At 43.2% G+C, this 23,827-nt stretch overlaps 1 protein-coding gene across 1 annotated transcript in view; it reads right to left on the bottom strand.

The window, feature by feature from the left end:
• The window catches only part of EPAS1 (endothelial PAS domain protein 1), an 82,697-nt gene extending 60,787 nt beyond the window's left edge, over nt 1-21,910 (bottom strand). Inside the window, exon 1 of the mRNA XM_086745858.1 lies at nt 21,582-21,910. Coding sequence (XP_086601984.1) covers nt 21,582-21,607 — 26 coding nt within the window. The 5' untranslated portion in view covers nt 21,608-21,910. The remainder of the gene's footprint in view (nt 1-21,581) is intronic.
• Nucleotides 21,911-23,827: the final 1,917 nt, after the last annotated feature.

Here is a 23,827-nt window from a genome sequence, read left to right as displayed (position 1 = left end):
CAACCAGGATCAGGGAAGAGTCGCAGGGCCTGGGGATGCAAGTCTCCTGCTCTATCAGTCTCCCCATCTCCAGCCACTCACCCCCCACAACATTTCCTGTAGGCACGTGGGTGCTGCAGAAGCCATTGTCAAACACTTGAAGGTTAAAGTCTTCACAATATGATGTTAATGAGAATTTAGCTTCAGCTGGTTTTGTGAATATAGCCGGTACCTGTAAACTTATCCTTTTCACACTCAGGCGATCTTTGACATTACCGTGCCCTACAAATATCCAGAACTTGTTTGGCACAGGATGATGTCTCAAAAACAAGAACAGCATTGTAATTATGGTTTTGCTTTGTATATAAGTAGTGGTAACCATAAAATATATTTAAGGCTATTTGCTGTACATGCAATTCCATCTAGCACATAAACATCCCTCTCCTAAAGAGAGCCTATTTCCCTGCCTTAGCTACCCTGGTGCCCCACCAGCTTTCTGGAGCACACATCACCATCTCCTCTCCTCAACGCTCCCTGCCTACACCAGTGCTCTCCTGTCTGTCAGTGCCTCATTCCTTCTCCTGCAACGCCCTACAAGTCTCTGTTGCAGACTTTGCACTTCCCAAATAACAACAGATGCATAGAAGAGTCTCAGCATCAGCATATGCTAAATACCCTCAGTTCCTCAGTAAAGTCACCCTACAGGAAGCAAATGCAAATTACTGCCTTCCATACATAAGGCCCGGTTCTGGAGACCTTGTTATTAAACCATTAACCTTCACCTTTCATTTTACCTCTGTTTCCAGTATTCAAATATTGCTTCAAATAGACTATGTTACTGTTTCCCCATGCTGCAATTTGTTACCAAGTATTTCACTCCATTTTACAGTCACAACCAAATGAGAGCATCAACTTTTAAAGCAACAAGAAACGAGTTCAGTAATTATTGTAAAAGTTAACAACAGGGTCCCTATAATCCTTGCAAAAATCTCTTTATTCATGGTTCTTACTCCACCCCTAACCCAAGAATTTCAGAGAGCCCTAAATGCTGTTTTCTCTGCCTTTCAAGGCTATAACTCTGCACCCCACTGATGCTCCAGTTTATCAAGAGACCATGCTAGCCATGGCTAGTGTCTTATTTCTGCAAGCCCCCAGTGTTAGGCCAAGGCTAGAGTTGTGCTAAGGGTATGTAAAATGTGCTTTGCTGTAGAAAAAAAAATACACACTGTTTGGAGAAAAGGAAGGATAACTCCTGGAATAATTATGGTTGCTAGTAGCAAATGTTTATTTTACTGCAAAACAAGCAAAGTAGAAGCAGCAAGAATGCTTATTTCATAAGAGCTCTTTTTAACCACCAGATCGGAAGTTGATTCATACACATACTAACGATAGATATAAAATAATTAGGATGTCTGCTCAAAAAGCATGTACGGCCACTGAAATCAGCAGGCGGGGTTTTTGCTGACGATTTGTATATAGAGAAAGAAAAGCTGGTTTGCCCCTTCTTCAATCCTTCCTACCCTTTTGTGTGTTCCTCTGTAGACAAGGATACCCCAGGAACAGCCCTCTGGGCCAGGTGAGAGGTTGATGTAGCCCAGCATCTTCCCATCAGCCCATTTTGATGAGCAGACACCCAGAGAAAGACACAGAAAGCGAAGTGATGCTTCCCCAGAACATTCTCCCAGCCTCCATGCGTTTGTCCATAGACCTTCACCTGAGCACCATCCCAAGAACGTTGGTTCAGTCAAACCTCTGGCAGCTACAGATGCTCTTGATGACTGAAGTTCAGCACGTACTCAAGCCTCAGCAAAACCCTTTGAAACTACATGCTGTGGTAGGCCAGCATGACAGTCAAAGCTGAAACTACTCATCAGCTTTCTTCACAGCTCATGGTCCTGTCCTGCCAGCCCTCCCATGTAGAAGGTAATCTACAGCAGTCTCCTCAGGAGAAGTTCATGCTGGTGAACATGGCTCCGCAGAAAGGGCAGAGCTCCCTTGTCCCTTCCCAGCCCCCAGGCAGCATTGGCGCTGCAATTTCACCAAGCCTGCAGGAGCACTTCCACCAGAAAAAGAAAAGTGTACTTCTTGTCCTCTGCTAAAGCTCCCATTGCATGAAGCTTTTCTTTGCCTTTGTTTCAAAAATGTTCCTGTCCTTTCTTATTCAAGGAATTTTTTTTTTTTTTTTCTGTTTAGCGAAACCAAAGTGTAAAAACCATGTCAGATGTCACTGTTCTTTTTGGGACTCTTGGTGACATTTCAAAAAGTGCATTTTCATAATTTTTATTCCGCCCCCACCCTGCATCACTCCCTAATGCTTTGAAAAATGCAAATGAAAACCAATACACCGTAAGTGATGGTAACATTTAGTATTCACTTCTGCTTGATCTGGCAGATCCGACAACCAGAGAGCTTTTCAGATCTCTATTTTTTGTAGTATGGCTAAGACTACACTTCCTCACCATAGCATATGCTGGGTTTTAATGTTAATTTTACAGTTCTTTCATTTCACTTTTCCAAACCGCAGCCATTTAAGCTTTTTAAGCATACTTAAACATACAAATGTACTAATTGTTATTATTAGGTCTATCCTCCAAGAGGCTAAGTATACTGCATTACTACTTCAGACGGTAGGAGAAATTGTTCCAAAGCTCCTGAGGTCCTCAGTACTTAGCAAGACTGGATTTTATAGGATACAGTAAAATTGTTATTACACACCTACAGCATTCCCTCATGTGCACAGCTCCCTAATTACAGCATACAAGTCACAATATTGCATGAGACGTGGCGCGTTTTGCAATGACGTCACAAGTTTGGCTTTCCCTGCTGACAGACTACAGCCTCTGGGCAAGTTTCATTTAAAAAGTTTAAAATTACAAAGAATAAAATATAACAAATATCAACCAACTCTTTCTCAACTGCAATACCCATATGAGAGTATCTAGATAAAGGCAGGAGTAAGTCCCATTCCCCTCCACACAACACCACTGAAGAGATTTACAGATGTTGCCCACTTTGCCAGTTGCAGAACGCAGTTAATGAAAAACGCTCTAATGCTCTTTGGCACCATAAGCATAACCCCGTTTCTGGTGTTTCCAGTTAGTCTTTAAACAGTCACTTCCTTAGACAAGGAGTTTATTCTTGCTTTTGTAAAAGTTCAGCCTGAGACACACTGAGCAAGATCTTCAGTTTCAGGAGGGGGCAGGCATGCCGGGCTGAAAACAGCCAGCGTTAGGCAAGCTGCTCCCTCCTGCCTTTATCTGCGAGCACAGGCATTTTGAAAGTGTGTATCTGCCGTAACACGTCCTTCAAAGTCTAGCAGTATCTCACTGCGCCAAAAGCCGAGTGACGGAGGCTGCTGTATCCCTCGCAGATATCTATCACTCCCTTCCCGTGGCGTGTGGACTGGTGATCAGCATCCTTAACACCAGCTCGCATGAAGCTCCAGAAGCGGCCATGTACTCAGCCACACAAACGATGCAGGGTGTTCCCCAGCTTCGAAAGCAGATTACTGCGTACAGCTACACACTTGTTTACTTCACCAAGAGCCATATTTAGACATGTATAGAAGTGCGCAATCCGGAGCTGTTTGTTCAGACAAAACTCCTACTGAACGCATTGGGTATGTGGCTGCCTGAGCAGTTGAGGATTAAATCCTGAAATCTTCTGCAGTGCCTGTTTGCATGTTTCTAAATAATAAAAGAAAAAAAGAAAAAAAAAAAAGAAAAAGAAAAGCAGGAAAAACATGCCTATGTAACTGGGGACCTCTCAGGCCCTCGGCTACGTTTGGATTCAGAGAGCGGGCGCGCCCCTCTAGCATTGCCGACTCACGTACTAAGGCTCAGCCCATCTATTCTGAACAAGAGTTTCTAAACCTCATTATTCTATATGCTGAGTAAACTTCCAGTTCTGTGACTTTATAAGCCAAAACATTTTCTTCTGAAATTTTTTTTTTTTAAGATTTTTATTTAAATCTTTTTAAATCCTCCTGGTTTACACAGGAGGGACGAATACTTTTAAAAGAAACAGACTGTCAGGTCCTAAGATTTCTCTCCAATTGCTTCCATTTAGAGAGGAAATCCCTCTTTATTGACTGAATTGTGTTCTCTAGCCCGCTAAGCAATGCTCAACCCAACACCTTTTGTAATTCTTACACTTCTTCCTTAATCTTAGGGCCAACCCAGCATAAGTCTGCTTCTGCCATGCAATTCATATTTGTATGGCTTATGCAGGACTCCAAAACTGTCAGTGGGAAACTAGCTTGGTACTGGCACATAAAGTGACTTCTCCATCACCAGCAAAAACAGGTTGAGTTCAACCTGGTTTATTTGGCATCCATGCTGCTAGAACTGTATGGTCAAGCCATTCTAGGAACTTTGCATCCATCTGCCAGAAATGCAGTATATTCATACAAGCCTCCCAGAAGTGCTGGTATTCACAATATTATAAAATGGTCTGCTAGATGTCAGCAGTATTACCACTAAATTACTTTGACAATTCTCCAAGCACTATATTAGCTAGACTGTAGTCATTAAAATGTTGATCCTAACAATACAAGGCAATAAACCACTTTTAAATGACCAGAAACTCTTCCCTGATAATACACGTTAACCAGTAAAAGTGTATTTTCTATTAAATTAATCAGACAAATAGAAAGTGTTGCAAGAAGTCAGATGTAGGCAGCATGGACTTTGCTATGTCAAAGTTACTGTGACAAATTACTAGGATTCACGGAAGAGATGATGGAATGAGATAATTTAAACAAAATCTCACACAACTGTGATGACTAAGTAAATTCTAATGTTTTCCCTTAAAATGATTCTTCTATTTCTTCAGAGCAGATAGCATTTAACTGGAAGATCATATGAGATCTGAGAACTGTAACACACAAATCAGTAAAGTCTAGAGTAAGTTTACAAACACACTGAAGCAACTATTTTGTAATCTTTGCTCTTCAGCTTTTCTAAGTCATGCCAGGAACAGAGTTGCCAAAGAACACGAGTAACAGTTTGGAAACTGCATTTAGAAAGGGGGTCCTAGAAAGTCTCACGCTGAACAACTGCCTTTCTGAAAACGACAAAGCTCTGTAATTACATGCAGTTTTATATATACATACATGCACAAGTACAAATATTTTTCAAATAATCAGCATAAATGCAGAGCTACATGGCACGAACTGCTACAAAATTCACATTCAAAATGTATATACAAATAATCCAGGCTAAGAAATGGTAAATGTTAATAAATACCCTTGCTTCAAGAGTAACACAAAATTAACATATATTTTAACAGCTGACAATGGCAGAAACAACTTGTGTGGAAGCATTAAAAATCAGCAGAATGAAAAGACTTTTCGTAAATACCTTGACGTCCTATCCTTGTCTTAAAATTAGTACCTCAGGATACCTGGAGCGCATTTTCAAGGCAAATGTAAGGATTTTTAACTGAGGAACGACTAGCAATAATGAGAATTTCACAGTGCTCCAAAAACGTGCTCATTCATTGATACACTGCCCATGGTGCTGTCTCCCCCCTCTTAATTAATGCCTATATTTGTTACAGAAATTAGAGCAACAGCGGTGCATATTTCACAGGCGCACTCAGTCCGAAGTTGTGCCTCACGCTTATCTCGTCACGAGGCTGCGGCAGTCAACTTTATTGCCTTCAGACACGTCGGCATTGCCATACGCCCCCGCCGCCGGCGCTGGCGGTTTCCCCGTGGAAGGGCGCTTCCATCGGCATCACCGCCGGGACACCTCCTGCCACTAACATGGCTCACCCGCACGTTTGCAGGACTGGCCTTTTAAAAGTCAACTGTATAAACCGGGCAGTGACCAGATCAAGCCGCAGTTATACAAGAAGCAAGGAAATATTATGCAAGACCACAGGAAGTCAGAGGAGACAGCATTCTGGGCAGGCCTGGCAAGGAGTCTGTGTGAACTCCAGCTAACAAGCAAAGCTCGGTCATTGGCGCCAAATTCAGCAGAGAACATTCCCAGTGCTGCAGAGGATAACACTCCCCATGTTTTTGCCAGTGGGCTATGTTCCAGGACGCCATGTACCTGATGAAATGCAGATAAACGTGGGTCTTATTTTTCGCCAAGTCTTCACTTATTTTTAAAATTTGGAGCATATTTTTGTCCAACTTTTGTTAGAAGTGGCAAATGGTTTGTTTTCATGGCATTGCTAATAGACCACTTGTCATTATGCTCCTTGTAATTTCAACTACAATAAGTGACCTACAAAGAAAATGTCTGGCAGAAGCCTCATTTTTTCCACGGATCTTGCCCATCTCTACCTCCAGGCACTCTGCTAATAGGATATGTGAGGGTTATGGATTCCTTTTCCACTGGCATTTTGGAATGACCACTGCAAGCGGACTTGGCACAAAAAGATGACACCCACCTCGCATACAACTATACTATTTTAATCCACTTCCATGGATTTTTTTTTTTGCATTTTTGAGAACTACCTCATCCAGGTCCTACTTGGAGAAGACAGCCATTAAAATGCAGCAAACTTTGCTTCCAAACTTGCTGAAACATTGCCCTTGATCTGGCAAATGTTCATCATCTAGCAATACATGTGTTCAGAGAAATTTTGTGCTTTGTTCTAGGATTCACCTTTAAAACATCGATGATAAAAGACTGGAGATGGGAATCCATTTTGAGGTGCACATGCACACGCTGCCAAATAAGAAGCGCAGCATGTGAAGTCTTACACAATACAAAACAATTACCAATTGTGATGAGTGTAGACAAAGCATTCTCAAAAGAATCTATTTTATGTTTGTAATCGCCCTTAAAAACACACACAATAGCACTCTCCTTCCAGCAAACACATAATACAAACAAAAACCAAACAGTAGTACTGCCTTGACTGGGGGAAGTGATTCTGAGAAGTTACAATAGATCTCCAGTAGATACCTATTCCCAACGCCAATGAACTGATTTTAAAAATTTTCGTCATCACCATCACTTACGGGAACGACAAACATACGCAACTCTTAACAAGAGATTCCCATCTTCCCCGTGGTTCACACATGAAAGGGTTCCCATAACCTACTGCTTTTGCAAAAATAATTAAACGAGCACAGCAGCAACACAGGAAAGTGAAAATGTTAGTGGTGACAATGCCTTCATTGTTACCGCCAGTATAACAATGCCCAAAATGAATCATGAACCTGACAAGTAACACCAAACGCACCCACAATGGGACCTCTCCAACCAAAACAGACCTTTCTACACCCGGATCCAGAGTTATAGCTGTTCAGAAATGCAGTTGTTTCTCCAGCTGAAGACAGCAATTCCTGTCCAGCAGAAAGAAGTCCAGCTCCACTTCCTGGGGCCTGAGTCAAGCATACACTGGCGGATTTAACATGGCTGGTCTCAAACATCTCACAGTATCAAGTGTTAGTGTTAATCATCGCTGCACAGCAGTTTCTTTACCCAAACCCAGTAAGGTCTAAGCACACTTGGAAATGCCCAGAGTAAGGAAAAACATTTTATCTGTGTCTGTTTCTACCAAATAGCAAGGCAAATATCTCATGGTGAGATTTTAAAATGCTGCAAGGGTTAACTAGTGAACCTTGAGGCAAAGCTATGAGCTGTTGTGTGAACTGAGGCAAAACCACCTTTCTCCAGGCTCTGCGGACTCCTGTTGGACCCTGGTACCTGTGGCACAGCCAGCTGCAAGCATGGAGCTGGCTGGAGTTGCTGCCCCTGAGGGGACACCTGAGACTTCTTCAGCCATAGGAAGTTTCTGGTCTCCACAGGGGAATGTGCTTCGGCTGCAGGTCTTTCCCTGAAGCAATTACAACACTTGTTTCTGAACACCTCTTCCCAGGAATTCAAGATCCTCGAGATCTTTACAGCGCTGTCGGGAATAGAGACAGAGACTCACTGCAACAATGTGAGCCTTGATTCTTTAAGAAAACAAGCTAAAGAGGCTATTTCTTCTAATCATTTTCTCATCTTCTATTAAAAGTAAGCCTTCTATTACAGTTTCTTTTGATAACTGCATTTCCCAGTAGCTCACCTAGACAAAATCCTTCTCCAAACTTCCCGTATGCAATTCATAGTCAGCTACAATAAACTATAGTATACCTACCACCACAAGCAGTAAAGCATTTACTGGGTTGGAGGGGGAAATGTTTTGACTCTCAATAGCTAGTATATCTCTAGGTTGAGGCTTTCTCTTTATCTTCCTCCAGTACAGTAAATTCATATTCCACAGCTTCACTATATGTCTTACAACAACTCCTGGTATGTGAGCAAACTGAATACTTTCAAAACCAGAGTGTACTGAAATAGATTTGCCCACCAAATATTTCCTTCTTACAACTTTGTAAATCAGAACTGACGTCCTACACAAATAACAGTATAAGAACAGATGCTTGCTCTGCTTTCCTCATACCTTACTGAGTGTTTGACCATTTCATTTACTTAATCCGGCAGCTAACAGAAGCAGAACCCAAGTGGAACGATCATGAAATACCCTTTTTAGGAGGGATAAAGGTTCACACTACACACACTTCATATCACGTTTTTCTCAAAGGTATTTTCACAAAGCAGTACCCAGAGGTCTCAGTCAGAAACTGAATCCCATTTTGATAAAAAGTTCTACACTTCCAGTCTATCAGACATCAAAGATTTTGGTTCTGGAATTATTTTGGTGGAAAAGCCAGAGCACTCAATCTGTTAGGTAAGGTACAAGTAGAAACTAAAAGACTCGACCAACAGGAGCACGCAGCTCAATGTACAAATGACTCGGTAGCCTCAGTCCATGGCTGTAACCGACTCAAAATGCAATACAACATGACATCATTTGATGCTTGCACTGTGTTCATCACATTGACTCCCTCTAATGACTTCAGGTTAGGATTTGATCTTTAAGGTTTTAACAGGTCAGGCTGCAGACACCCTTCCTCTTTCAGCTCTGTCTTCAGGTGGACCTCTGTTCCACATTAGCTATCACTACACCCAAAATTCTTACTGTGACCTGCACTGCAGACTTTGCTCCCTGCTCATTTTATTCCCTGGCTTGGAAGAGCACTGAAAAGTCACTACTTTTTGAATAAGCACCATTTTCTGTCACCTGCCTCCTTTAAAATAAATTAAAAAGTCAGAAAGCAATAGTCCTGGTCACGCTTGCCTTTAGAGAAGCTGGAATTTAGTCACACTGTGTTTACGGTGGCGTTTGGGTTTGGGGGGTGGGGTATGTTGTCCTAAGATTTGGCAGGCAAAGGGAAAGGAGTGGTGCTATACAGATAACACAGCTTCTTGCATTATCTTCTTCAGGACCTGCGTATACAGTATGCAAAGCTGCCAGTAAAAGCCCGTTCAAAATGTTAGGCTTTTCTCATCGTATTTTCTTTACACAGAAGAACGTGCCTGCTCAGGCCTGCCCCGCCACTCGTATGCAGAAGAAGCCTTAAGATGGATGAAGATTCATTGCTTTGGTCTACGCAAAGGATCTTGCATACACTAAACTCTCTAAACCTATGTCAGATTAACCCTGTAGTTCAGCACTGCTTTCCTTTCTGGTACTCCCACCCCCTCCTTTTTGTTCTTGTTGCCCCATGAGTTGCTCACCTGCATGCTTGGTAATGAAATCTGAAGGAGTCAGAGGGCTCATCATCTCCCAGACATTTTCAGGGCATTGCAATTCTCTGCCACCACCACCCCATCCCCTCAATTGCTTGGGGCATCTAAATTGCACATGGATCTTATACGACAGGAGGGCCAGATTCAAAGGTGAAGCAAAGGAAGGCATAGGTCACCCGTCAGCATGTGGGTGTAACCTACATATTGCGGGATAATACAGAGCAGTGCAGTAAAGAAAGCAATTAAGCAGGCAATGCAAGAAAAGGAAGAGAGAACCAAACTCCATTTGACAACCCCCCATTTAAGCATTTTCATTTTCAAGTTAGGTTTATTACACAAGCTTCTTGCCAACATCACTACAGCATTGTGTTAGGCATAGAAATAGAAAGTCCCCACTTTAAAAAGTTTACAGTCTAAATAAATACGACACACAAAGGGTGGAAGGAAGGATACACTACCATCCCAGTTTTCCAGACTGGGGAGTGAGGATGATGACAGAGATCAGCCACCTCCTGCAGGCGACATTACCAACCCAACACCCCCAGTCCCCAGGAGGACAAAGAGCAGGGGACGGGTGAGCAGGGCTTTTGGAGAGCGTGTGGTGGGGAAAGGTGGGAGGAGAAGCAGCTGCAGAGGTCAGAACCACTTGCTGAAGATGCTGTTCAGCGGTCAGGTCAGCAACCAGACGCAGCTTTCACAGCCAGCTCTACCGAGAGCAGCAAACAAGCTCAAGAGACGGAATCCAAGAAATAGTTTTATTCAGCTTCGCTGCGCTTTGGCTCAGGTCCCCATGCCAAAGAGGCTTTGTTTGGGCCAGCCACACGGTTAAAAAACAAAAGTAGGGTTTGGGGGTTTGTTTTTCTTAAATGGGAAATAATGGATGTTTCGAAACACTAGCATTAAGTTTCCCTCAAGATATCTGCACTTGCTTCTATTTCATTTTCAAGCCCGCACATGCCTAAGCAAACAGGATAGTCCCCTTTTGTGAATCACTGGGAACACAAAGGCGGCTTTGCTGTTATGTAAAAGCCAGTAGCAGCATTAAGACAACTTGAGCACAGAAAGGATGTTCTCATAAAAATGTCCCTCTGATTAGTAATGGCAATAAACACATCCTTCAAATAATTTTCAGGGGAAAACCCAAGAACTGGAGTTATTAACAGTAACAGATAATCTTACAGCTGCAGTACATAAACAGCCCACCCGCAGCTGAACCAAGCTACGTTCCTCCATCGGTTGAACCAGAAATCTTCCTCCAAATCACACATGTAAAAGTGTGCTTTGGAGTTAAGCAATAAAGGGGGGGTCAACCCCCTCAAATATTTACATTTTCTTAAAAAATTTAAGTAATGCTATTTTGTTAAGACCAGGTATCATCATCTTGGCTAGATGGGGTATTGGTTTCCTCATCTGCAAGTGAAGGTCACCCATCTCATGCGCAAAAGTTGGGAAATTCCAGCTCCCTGCATTCCCCAACGTACATGAGTCAGCTTAAAGGACAACAGGAAACGGGTTGCCCAGGTCAATATGGGGATGCACTGGAAGAAGTAAACCAAGAGCTACATTCGTTATGGATTTCCTTTGCGACAGAGGTTCCCTTTAAGGAGGGATGGGAAAACCCAAGGACAGCTAGAGCCAGCAGTAAGCAAAGCCCCGCTATTCCTCCAAAGACAGCTCTTTCCTCCTGGTGAGGGCAACATGCAGAGGCTGTTCCTAAACGCTCACCCCTTCCCAAAGACTCTCCCCTTCAAAGAATTGAGCAAAGGCACCCTTCCCAGAAGAATCACCTGGCAAAAGGAAAAATAGTAGAAGCATTTCCACCAATTTCCAATCTTCTCTCACAGGTTATGAAACACACTGGAGGCAACTGAGTCCTTAGGAAAAATCCTGGAGGGGGGTATAGCTATAATCAGTCACTGGGTTTGTATTCCAGAGAAACACTGCCCAAGGAGTTGTGGTGTGATAAAGCCGCTTAATGTTGAATTTCTTCTCACACATGAGATGATGCTGCCATTCCACGGATCATGCAAAAAACATGTTTGCCCTAAGCAAGCTTCATATCAGCTTTAAATCATTACTCTCCATAATTACCTAAGAGTCTGAAGATACTGTCATTGCCATCAGCTGACAAGTATGTTATTTCATCATAATGACATATAAAAATCTACCAGGTACAACAACACATAGAATTTCAGAAGATATTCTGGTATTTCCAAACAAATGTTGGATACAAACTGCAGGAGAGCTAAAAGTTTGGCGCATTCCTTGCAACATTCTCCATTTACAAATGTAGACATACAGAGAGAGGCGGGGAGGTTTTTTCAGTGTTTGTTAATGTCACAAAGATCCTTGAAGTATTGTGACAATAAGTACCCAATAACACCAAGAATTTACTGGCAGAGAGGGTGATACAATTGTGAATGAATGGAGAGGGCTCGAAGACCAACACCAGCCACCAGAATGTCCCAAACACAATGAGTGAATAGAGTTTCTTTGTAGTTTATCATACAAATGCAAGTGTGAACTGACAACTGTGATACCAGGAGTTTAAGTACCTTTTTACAGCAGTAAAGACCTTAGATATGCTAATGTGTGAAATAAAATACAAGGAATGTTCTTTAAAGCGTACTTCCACCACCTTTACAAAAAATGCCGAATAACCATCCCACTTCATACTTCCTGCAGCTTATTACCTAAGCTAATATTTATCTTACAAGCACATGAACATATCTTAAAGGAAAAATGCTATACAGTAACTTTGGAACACTATTAGACGACTTGCACCAAAATTTTCAGCTTTTAATGGATTTTTCCCGGTGCTAAGATTTTTTACAGTTCATAATGCCCCTGACACTATTAATTAGCAATAGCTTTCCCTTTTAAGAAAAGAGCAACAGGGCATGTTTTTTTGGATTTCATGCAACTTATTCAGGCCATTGTATTGGCTTCTTAAACTGAAATCATTCAGCAAATCACCTTCTATTGATTAAATAATATACACTAAGGGACTTGGAAGCTGCCTACCTAAAGGAAACGCGTGTACTCGGCCAAAGATGGGTATCATCATTTGATATCACTATATTTCAAGATATTATATTATATCTGTTACTTAAAGCAATAGCTTTCCTGGGAAAGGCAAACATTTCTATCTCTCATCATACACAGACAGGTTTTCAAGAGTATGACTCTGAAAATATCAGTCCTTCGAGAAAAACCAAGTTAGAAACCCTGCAACACGCTGCTTTCTTCTCTCCCACATTTTGACTTTCTTATTTGTCATATCAGGAGCCAGTGGGTGGGAAAGGCCTTTATTGCTGTGTTTTCAATTATAGTACTGTCTTTAAAAAGCTGTTCACGTGACCAAAGCTGAAGAAGACCTTTGTCATGACCAAGTCACACTTCCTGCCTAACCCAATCCAAAGACAACGAAATATTTTCATCAATCCCAGTAACTTGTTTAAGCAATTGCAGTTTTTGAAAGACTGGGACTGTTTTGAGTTCAAGAGCTCAAGTAATGAGGCCTCATGAGTAGTGTAAAAGGAATACCTAATATTTTGGTTTAGCAGATAAACTAGAACGAGTCTTCCTGAAAGGAAGACAGGAACTTGATTGAGGTCAAGCCACCAAACCAGATTAATGTATATGTCTTGTGACTTTCAGTAAAACAAAGAAAATCTGGAAAAAAAACCCCAACTGATTCAAGCACCAGAAAAAAAAAACAATAAAAATATCTTTACATTAAAAAGAGGTTAAAGATTCCTTGAGTCTCATTCGAATGAAATTTAAAACATCCAGTTTTACATTAACAAAATAGTGCAACACAGGAATTCAGAAAGTTCATTAAAATTAAGCCAAATCTAAAATGTTTCAGCACTCTTCAAATGTTTTGACAATTTCTCAATCTCACCCTTCATTTTAGTCTAACACCAGCTCTTGTTTCCCTTGTGCTCTGGGAAATTATTTTACAAGAAAATATTTATTTTTACAGAAAATATTTGCTCCACCAACTAACTGCATCTGCAGCTCTTTCAGTGCTTAGTAACCCATTGCTCAAAACTTGCACCTTATATCTTACCTTCAATTGACTAACTCTAACCAAATGTATTTTGATATATTAGATAATGAGTAACAAATATTTACAGTAGATTAAGTTCATGTTTCAGTAGTTCCAAATAGTTTCTAAACGATCCTGGTAATCTTATTACACATATACCTGCAGACAGACTTCTTGCTATCAAGTGCCATAAGTTACACCCACATGATTCATCCATTAGGAGAGTTGCTCAGTTTAAAAAAAAAAAAAACAACAAAAACCCAACACACAACTCTCCCCGTCTCCTATCCAATTTTAGCCTCTCCTTAGATAACACAATTTCTTGAAACAAAAACAAAGAGTCAAACTGCTCACACTCTTCTAGCTGCAAAATATGATTTGTAAAAGCAGTTGAATGTATGCAGTAATTTATATCCAAATATAAAAGGATGCTGCAGTGCTCCAGCTTTCTGTTCTGTCAGGGCTGTAGAGAAGGAGGCAAAAGCAACAGGGAATGAGTGATTTTTGGAAAAAAAAATTGAGGCAGACAACAAAGCGCAATGTAGGACTCTGCACTCATGGCTTTTCTGTAGAAAAAAAAAATTAAAAAGTTGAGGAACATACTAGGGCATGGGACCCAAGGCTGGGCATGCATCATCACCCCATGTCCCCCACTGCTATGGCTCCATCTTCGAGGAACAGTCCCCATGCCAAAACAACAAGAAAGCTAAGACGTTAAACTGGTCGTGGACATGGCAGCATGGAAGGTGAGAAATGGCGTCTCATGGGATATATTGGTCATCAGTGTAACCCACAGCAGGAAAGAGCTGATGGCCACACCAGCGTAAGACTGCTCAGCAGAAAGTCTTTTTTTTTTTTTTTCTCCTTTAATTCAAAGAAACTTAAGGTGGGTTTGACACCAGCCCACATCGATAGGAAATAGCATCATCTGCCCACCACCTATTTCGTAATACATCCTCCATTTTACAGATCTGAAGGACTTAAGTAGATACTTGTGGGGTAATCATCATTCTGTTAACCTCACCTTCCTCTTGGTACACTGTAAAATGAGCACTGCATTTATAGAGCAAATTGTGACCTAATTATCACTACACCTAGTTGGGAAAAAATACTTGAGCAGACATATTAGTTGCTGTGAGTTATCTTAAGATCACAGTGGGGCAATAACTCTTAAGCTTACTGATGATATAGTAAAAAACCAAACAAACAAATCTCAGCCAAATCTCGTAAATGGCCACAGCCTGGTTGTTCTCTCTCACAATCCTGCTTTACAGCCTGTCTGCATTCAGGCCTGGGGTTTTCATTCATGTAGGTCACAGCTGGGATTTCGGGACAGGCCTCAAGAAGTAGGGGCTGGATGGGTATCTAGGCATGGCTAAGACACATTTTTAGAGATGTGCTTACTTCTTCTATATCTTGTTGGAAACACCAATAAGTTGCTGAGATCTTTTTGGAAAACAGTCAGTTTGGTTCTATAGATACTCCACAAATACTTGAGATTAAAACATAGGCTGCTTAATGTTGGCTTGGAAGTGGATCACTATATGAATATACAAACAGCAAAATGAAGAAGCATTTGTAACTTAGGGGATGGTTCAACATATTTGCTTCAGGAATGAAAAATGCTAAGGAGCTGTATTATCCTGGTTTTGTCCCACTTGAGAGCAGAAACAAAATAAGAAAGTATTTTTTCCTCCTGCCCAGATGCGCAGAACTTGTTCAAAAAGCTGCAATAAGCCAGTATTAATTGCACACCCATAGGCTAACATAAAGCATTTATAAAGTTTCTGAAATTTTCAGACAATCTGAAAATTTGGAAGCAACACCCTAAATATTCCCCTAATCAAAGAAAACTGCTGATTCCATGTATTTGCACACAGAGGACGGGGTCAAGACCAGGGCACCTCTTTGACTGAAGGTTAGACATAAAAAGTCAACTAAAGCAACTTTGCCTCTTGTCTGGCAAAATACTTGAGTTTCTATAGAATGGAATACCAAATATTTGCTGTGTCATGTAATGCAATGGAAAGAGAAGCAGAATGGATACATCATCCAACGCCAAACTCTTTGTAACAGTCAAGTAAATTAAATTACAAGTCTAACTGCTTTAAGACCTAAATATGCCCATTTAATCAGAATCTATTATGATCAATTTTGTTTCAGCTAAATTTTCTAGACTTAACTAAAGTCAGAGGAAAGAGTCAAAACCATAATTAGATTTGAGCTCAAGAGGTAAAGAGCATAATTAAATGAGAGTTACTTTGGAATATTAGTTATTTATCAGCCATTTGGCCTACTGTACTTCATTAATCTATCTTCCAAATGCACAGTAAAATACAGTTTCCCATATTATATACTCCAGAAAAGAGCCTCCATGAAAAGTAGCCTTGTAAATTTAAGAAAGCAGGGGTTTTTTTCTTATATAAGCAGTCAAGATTTTATCCTCAGCAGATAACTATGTTATTATATTGCATTTTAAGCAGATGAAGCACAAGAATGATAAATGAGGAAAAAATTGCCAGCTGCATAATAATCATACTTGCACTTTTGCCTAATTTAAGAAGGGTTCTGTCAACCTTGTGCCAGCTAGTAAGAGTGAAAGTATTTATAACTACCAAGATATACATGACACTATGAATATTTGAGTAATTAACAGAATAGCATTTCACAAACAGCTGTAGAGGAATAAAACCATTCCATATATACAAATTCTTTTAAAATTTAATCTGCTTTTGTATTGCTCATTTCCTTATTCTAATGTTTATCCTAATTCTCAGTTTCAAAAAGGTTATCCATTTGAAAATAATTGCAATGAGTTCAAGTTCTGCCCCCACCACACCTAACAGCTGCTCCTACTTGGAACCTAAAAACCAAAACACTTAATGTTTATAAATCCACTATGATAAAAAACATTATATAAATGCAGAGATACTCATGACTGATCTCATAAATTAGCAGCATGATCCCAAAACTCTCATTAGCAGAGTATCTCCAATATGCAAGATATTCCCAGTGACCCACACAGGATAAACATGACAGAAGACGACCAACATCAAAAGATGAAGTGAAAAGGACATGACACAGAAAGGTGCTGTATACCAAGGATAGCTAGATTTTTAACTTGCCCTTGGTCTAAGTGCTAAACCTGAGCAGAGTCAGGTGTCACAGCATCCCTGCAAAGCGCAAATCCACAGAAGCTCAGATACCTTTGGGAGGCTGGTACACACTGGGAAGCACTTGCATTGTACACCACTCCCACAGGGAAAGTCATTCAGCCCTCATTAAGCTCTCCCCCTCTACTCTGCCCTGATGAGACCCCACCTGGAGTACTGTGTCCAGTTCTGGAGCCCCCAGCATAAGAAGGACATGGACCAGTTGGAGAAGGTCCAGAGGAGGGCCATGAAAATGATAAGAGGCCTGGAGCACCTTTCCTATGAGGACAGGCTAAGAGAATTGGGGCTGTTCAGCCTGGAGGAAAGGAGGCTTCGGGGAGACCTGATAGCGGTGTTCCAGTACCTCAAGGGGGCCTACAAGAAAGATGGGGAGAGGCTGTTCAGTAGGGCCTGTTGTGATAGGACAAGGGGTAATGGTTTTAAAATAGAGGCAGGTAGATTTAGATTGGATATTAGAAAAAAATTTTTTACGATGCGAGTTATAGAACACTGGAACAGGTTGCCCAGAGAGGTGGTGGAAGCCCCATCCCTGGAAACATTCAAGGCCAGGCTGGATGAGGCTCTGAGCGACCTGATCTAGTCAGGGATGTCCCTGCTCCTTGCAGGGGGGTTGGACTAGATGACCTTTGAAGGTCCCTTCCAACCCTAACCTTTCTATGATTCTATGATTCTAAAGGCTTCGGCTCTGCAGAGGTGAAGCCACAGCAGTTGGGCAGCAGAAGTCAAGCTCTTCCTAGTAGGCCAGGATGCCAAGTCAGAGCTCAGCCCAACCTCTGCTACGTGCCATTGCAGGCAAAAGGAGACATTGAGGCACGTGCAGCCTGTTGTTCCTCATTCATGTGCCTTTGGGCCACCCTCTGGTAGAAAAGCTCTTTCCACATCTGTAGAAATACAGCAAGGGTGGTGAATGTAGAAACCAGAAGGGACGAAACCAAAGTACGATGAGTACAAGTGACCAGAGTCATTCAAGAAGACCTGCAAGCTATGAAGTGTCTGCATTTTTGGTGCTGAAATATAAGTCCAACCTGCTTAACATACCATAAACGTGTGGTGAACAGCCAGTTTCAACAGATTGTTCATCATTAATTCAGGAGATTACATTTCCTTTTCATAACTCCAAATAAGAAAAATTGTAAGGGCAGATGTTAACTTAGAAGCAAACAGGAGTAAATTAAATACGTGGGCTATGCGTAGGGAGATGTTGAGCAATAACAAAACTTGAAGTATGTTTTTTATTAATCTGCAAAGGAAAGCATTCAAAGCTCCATCAGCAGAACTGCATAAAGTGAAGTGTATGAGAATATAAGGAACAACCTGCATTGGCAAGTGGATGGACAAGATCATCTAATTCACCACAATCAAAGAATAAAAGGCAAAAGGTAGTATTAGTGACATAAGTATAGTGGGTAGAACAAAACTGAAAGTCCATTTCCCAAAATCTGCAGTTTAATACCTTGGCACATCCAAATGCTCACATTTCCTGGCATCCGAATTACATCCATTAAGAGCCAGTGACTACCTGAGCTCTGGAGAGTGGCGCCATCAGGCTCGTTCCCTCATGCGGAGGAGGAGGAGTGGCCAAGAGTGACCTCAGCTTGGCAGAATCACTCTCCTGAAGTAAAGGTCAGTGAAAATTGTGGCACAAAGGGTCTCATTAGAAGAGCTCAACATCTAATAAAGCCAAAAGTGAAAGGTTAATTGAAAACAGTAAGTTACCTAGTAAATAACTGGGGGGAACCCCATTCGATTACTCTCTGGACCAGAAGTTAAACAGATTTATTTAACATTACATCCTCAGGATCACAAAACAGTACTGTATAATCATATGGGGACCACTAGTACAGAATCTCCCTGAGCCACAAAATTGGTTTATTTTTCATGCTACTGGAAAACAAATACAACCCTCTGCAAACAACACAACTAAAAAGGTGAAGCCAAATCATACATCATCTGTGGTACCCGATTTGCCCTGTGCCTGGTATCAGACTTTCTGCAAACATTTAATACATCATCTATTCCTAACAAAATAACAATGTCCCTCAAATAAAACTAACAAAAACACATTATGACTAAATAAAAAAAAAACACACCAAGATATTCTACAAGACTTCCCTAATTAAACTGAGATCTATCTACTAACTGTCATTGTACTGCACAATGATCAGATATTTTCCCTTCGCTTTTACACATTTTGCTAAAATCTGTTTTACCCTTTTACTCCTCCTTTCCCCAGTTTCTAATTAGTGGCATTCTAGTAAACATCAGACTTTGTATTTAAGACTATGTAGATAATGATTACTTTTTAAAAAATTGTTAAAATAATAATCACATTGATCTCAACTCAGTATCTTGGACTAACTTCAAATGTGGGGAATCAGCCTATTGAAAGTGTTAGAACATTGGTTCCAAAGGAAGCAACTGCTCTTTTCTATTGACAGACAGAGCTTCAAACAAGAACCCGAGGATGCTCTTCAACTTAAATGGACCATTAAAAGAATCAAAGATTATCATCCATAAAGCATCTGGTTTGACAGTAAGAGAACTGCTCCTCTAAACATGTTCCAGAGCTGCCTGCAAATCTGGTAAACCAGATTAGCCTCACCACCTTTTCTCCCTGAAATTGATTTATAAATGCTATTAGCGAGTCAGGTTAGAGTTCCCAGCCGCGTATCTGGATAGAGATCAAGCAAATAATACAACAACTGTTGAACTCAGGGCAATAAATCTATTCTATAACAGTACTGGAAAATTAAAAAAAAAAAAAAAAGAAGAAGAATCTTGCTTCAATAGGCTACATAGCGTACATCCCCAGTAGGGACGTACATACACGGACAGAGAGTGAGGCACAAGCACGCTATCTTAAATCCCTCATCTGGTGCTCTCCCGGTTCTTCCACAAATATTAATTTACACAGCAATCCCATGAGCCAGATAACAATTAGCCAACTTCTGAGAGAGATGGAAAATTGTCACAATATTTATGTAAACTCGGTGACAGAGTCAGGATTAGCGTTCAGACTTTAGTGAACTTCTGTGAAGTTTCTGTGTTGTATCTGAAGAGTGTTTCCACAAAGCACTTCAGCGTGCTGTCCTGCAAGATTAGACAGCGCTCAGTCCCTCACTGTTTGAAAATAAGAGGTTAAATCTGAAGAGATTAAGAATGCCTCATTAAAAAGAGGTGATACAATGAACACAGTGTATTTTCAATACATACGCTATTTCATTCTTCTCATCCCTATAAAGTACTATAACATATTTTTATAACTACATCGTACTGTACTACAATTTTTTACTTTCTTGTTCTATACAAGAGGACACAAAATGTACCCATATTTTATACCCTGCACAGAACATTGATACCTAGAACAAAATACACTTGAGGGAATTGTTTAACCTTAATACATTAGTGTTAGATAAAGTGAGGCTAGCTACATGGAAATGTATGGTTTAGACGACAATACTTCCCCTGTTACATCGTCATAGGGTGACTCAATAAAAAAGGAGCCATTGTACAAACCAAAAACCAGTGTTTAAAGTTTAGTGCATCATCAGCTGGCAAGTACACATGACAAATAACAAGATGAAACTCTTCGTCTGTAAATCACATCGTTTACGAACACAATCTATGGTCAGAACAGAACAGCAACCTGAGCCAGTAACACTCAGTCTTGTGCCTGCCCGCGGTACAAAAGAGGATGAATAAATCCCCTGCGAGGAGACTTCGTGGACCTTTATTCACTTGTTCAGCCTTCACCATGTCAGTGCCCTCACCCACCCATGGGCACCGTTTATAAGCTTGGAGCCACGACTAGATACTTTTTTTTTCTTAATCTCCACCTGTAACTCCTACGTCGGGTATTAAGAGTTTTGTTTTGACGGTCAGCCTCAAGAACCAACGGGGAAATACACTGACCACTAAAAACCAGTAGGTGACTTCACTCCCGCTGGAAGGCTCATCGCGGCGGTGTGGCCGTGCCCAGCTTCACCCCCCCTGCAAAAGGGGCCAGGGGTCCCTCCCGCTCCAGCCCTCGAGGAAAGCCCGCTGACAGCGGAGGAGCTTCCCGACCCGCGGGAGATGCCAGCCCCCCGCACAAGGCGGCTGGCTTCCCGGGCTGGAGCCGGGATGTGTCGAAACGTGACATTTTTATACAACCAGTAAGTATCTGCACGGCCCGTCAGTTACATCCGCACCATTTTAACTGTGAAACGCGTTTTGCTGAGGGTGCTACCTTTAAAACCCCCGTCCTCAACTGGGGGGAAAAAAAAAAAAAAATCTTAATAACTAGGTCCTCATTGGTACCAGGCGAATAAACCCGTCCATAACGTGCATTTCCCGCAAGAGCGGCGGGGCTGCCTGTCCCCGCCCGGTGCACCTGCCCGCCCGCAGCCCCCGCAGCCCCGGCTGGCGGCAGCCGCTCGGGACGCGCCGTCCGGGGCCGGGGCCGCTTCCCGCAGCGGCGGTGGCAGCAGCTCCCCGGGCGGGCGCTCCCCGGCTCGGCGGCGGCCAGGACGGGGCGGGAAGGCCCGGTGGCCGCTCTTCCCCCGGCGGAGAGGCGCGGGCTGCCCCGGAGAAGCCCGGCCCGGCTGCTTCCCTGCCCCTCTCCCCGCTAGCCCCAGCCCGGGCCGGGCGAACCGACTCCCGCCGCAGTCGCCGCTGGTCCCCGCCAAGGAGGTGTCCCGCCGCGGCTGCCGCGGGGGAAGAGGGGAGCCGGAGGAGGAGGAGGAAGGACGAAGCGGCCCGAGCAGCCCGGAGCCTCGCCCGCGGCCCCCTCACCTTTTCTTCTCCTTGTCAGCTGTCATCGCGGCGGCTGCCGGCTCCTGCGCCGCCTTTCGGGCCGGGGCGGGCTCAGCACCTGCCCGCGGAACGCGGGGGGCTCGGCGGGCGGCGAGCGGGAGAAAAGACGGGCGAGGGGTCGGGGTCCGGTTCGGCCGGGTCGCCCCCGAGGCGGGTGTACAGTCTCAGGACACTGCCGAGGATTGTACGGCCCGCCCGGGGGAGGCGGCAGCGGCGGCGACTCGGGCGCTGGAGGGGAGCGGCGCGGCGACGGGCTGTGCGGCTCGGCGCCGCCCGCAGAAAGTTCTCACTTTAAACCTTGGGCCGCCGCCGGCCGCGGGGGCAGGGCCGGCCCCTCCGCCCCGGACCCGGCCCGGCACGGCCCGGCCCCGCCGCCGCCGCCGCGCCCGCCAATGGGGGCCGGCAGGGCGCCGCCGGCGCGCCCCGGCCTCCCCGCCCCCGGCACCGGTACCGGTACCGGCACCGGCCTGAGCGGCGGTACCGCGGGGGTCAGGGGGGCCGCCCCTGCCCCACGGGCACCGCTCCGCACTCGGTTTGATTTTTTTTTCGTTTTGTTTTGTTTTTTTTCCCACTTGTTTGACTTATTTTCTTTCTTTTTTCCCCCACTATTTTTTCCCCAGATTTTTTTTTTTTTTCCCCGACCGGTGCGGTCTGAGGGGCGGGGGGCGGCGCGGCACCTGCCCCGCGGCCGCGGAGCGACTACGGAGCTGCTGGGGCCCCGGCAGCCCCGGCCTAGGTCCCTGCTCAGGAAACGGGGAGCGGGGGGGCACTGCCTTTGCTCCTTGGGGTGCCCAACGCAGCCCGAGGCGAGGGGAGGGGGTGTTTAAAAATATAAAAACAAATAAAAATTGAAGTACGACCGGCACTCGTAGTAACGACTGTGCCAGCTTCGGGACACGCACTGGAGCAACCCCCGCCGTGCGGGGCCAGCCTGCCTCAGCCCCGCTGGTTTCGGTACCGGTCACGCACAGAGGGGAGGGAGGCAGCAGCGGTCGGGGTTAGAGGGGTGTGCAGAGGAGCGGGGGGACCGCACTTCTGAGTCCCTGATGGGACTTCCTTCCTCGCCCTGGTTTTTCATTTTTATTTTCTATTCATACTGCATATTTCAGTTTACGCACTTTTAAAACTCCTGGTCGTCAACACACGGCGAAGTGTGGCAAGAAGTGATAAAGCTCATCTCACGCTAGCACCTGCTACGGGTTGCTGCAGTTAAGATCAATGTAAATAATTAAAAAAAAGAACCCTCGCTTTGATTTTTTATTTATTTTACACCAAAGCAACTAACCTTGCTAGACAAGGGATTACGAGAATTTTTCTGAGGTTGTCTTTCATCACAGCACATGCTGCACTTTTATCCTCATGTTTTCTAAGGCTTACCTTACATTTTTACATCTCAAACCAAAATGCACACCTTTGCATTAAACTGCACACAGTTTCCCCACTTCTGGAAAATGGAAGTCCTGCAGGCAAAATGAGGCAAACTAGATTTATTTCTTGGTTATTCAAATGTGAGCTATTTCCCTATGCCATTTCATAGGCTCCCTTGTGTACAATGGGTCAGAGGTTTGGGTTTTTTTTTTCCTTTTATACGATATGAATGTTTAAATAAATATATTTGGGTTTGAATTTGCATATTCTGCTCTCAAATCTTAAGAGAGCTACACATGCTTACACAGCAATAGCCTAATTACGTGGTAACTGTTGGGGTTTTTTCTTGTTATACAAGAGAACCTAAACAAAAGAAACCCACAAGTATTTAAAACCTAAGTAAACTTATTCAAACAGAATTTGTGTATGCAGGACTAAATTTAACCTTCTGGGAATAAGAGAATGCAATGGGATCAAAGAGCCAAGTCACTCATTTCCTAGATTAAATAGACCTCTTCGTCCTTCATTGATCTCTGCTGATGTCAATGCTCCTTGCTGTATCTTAAAGCACTTCACTTGGATAAACAACTTGCCTTCAAAAATCAGACAAGAAAAGCATTCAAATCAACTAAATCTAAACCACTCAGTAAATTCTGAGTACTTCAGGTCTAGCCCAGTGGCCTAACTCTCATCGGCTCTGCCTACATAGATTCATAGAATCATAGAATCATAGAATGGTTAGGGTTGGAAGGGACCTTCAAAGGTCATCTAGTCCAACCCCCCTGCAAGGAACAGGGACATCCCCAACTAGATCAGGTCGCTCAGAGCCTCATCCAGCCTGGCCTTGAACGCTTCCA

Source organism: Chlamydotis macqueenii, chromosome 3 (genome assembly GCF_036417535.1).
Source record: "Chlamydotis macqueenii isolate bChlMac1 chromosome 3, bChlMac1.mat, whole genome shotgun sequence".
In the NCBI taxonomy this organism is placed as follows: Eukaryota; Metazoa; Chordata; class Aves; order Otidiformes; family Otididae; genus Chlamydotis; species Chlamydotis macqueenii.
The sequence above is the reverse complement of the archived record's forward strand: the minus strand, read 5'-3'. Positions and strand labels throughout refer to the sequence as shown.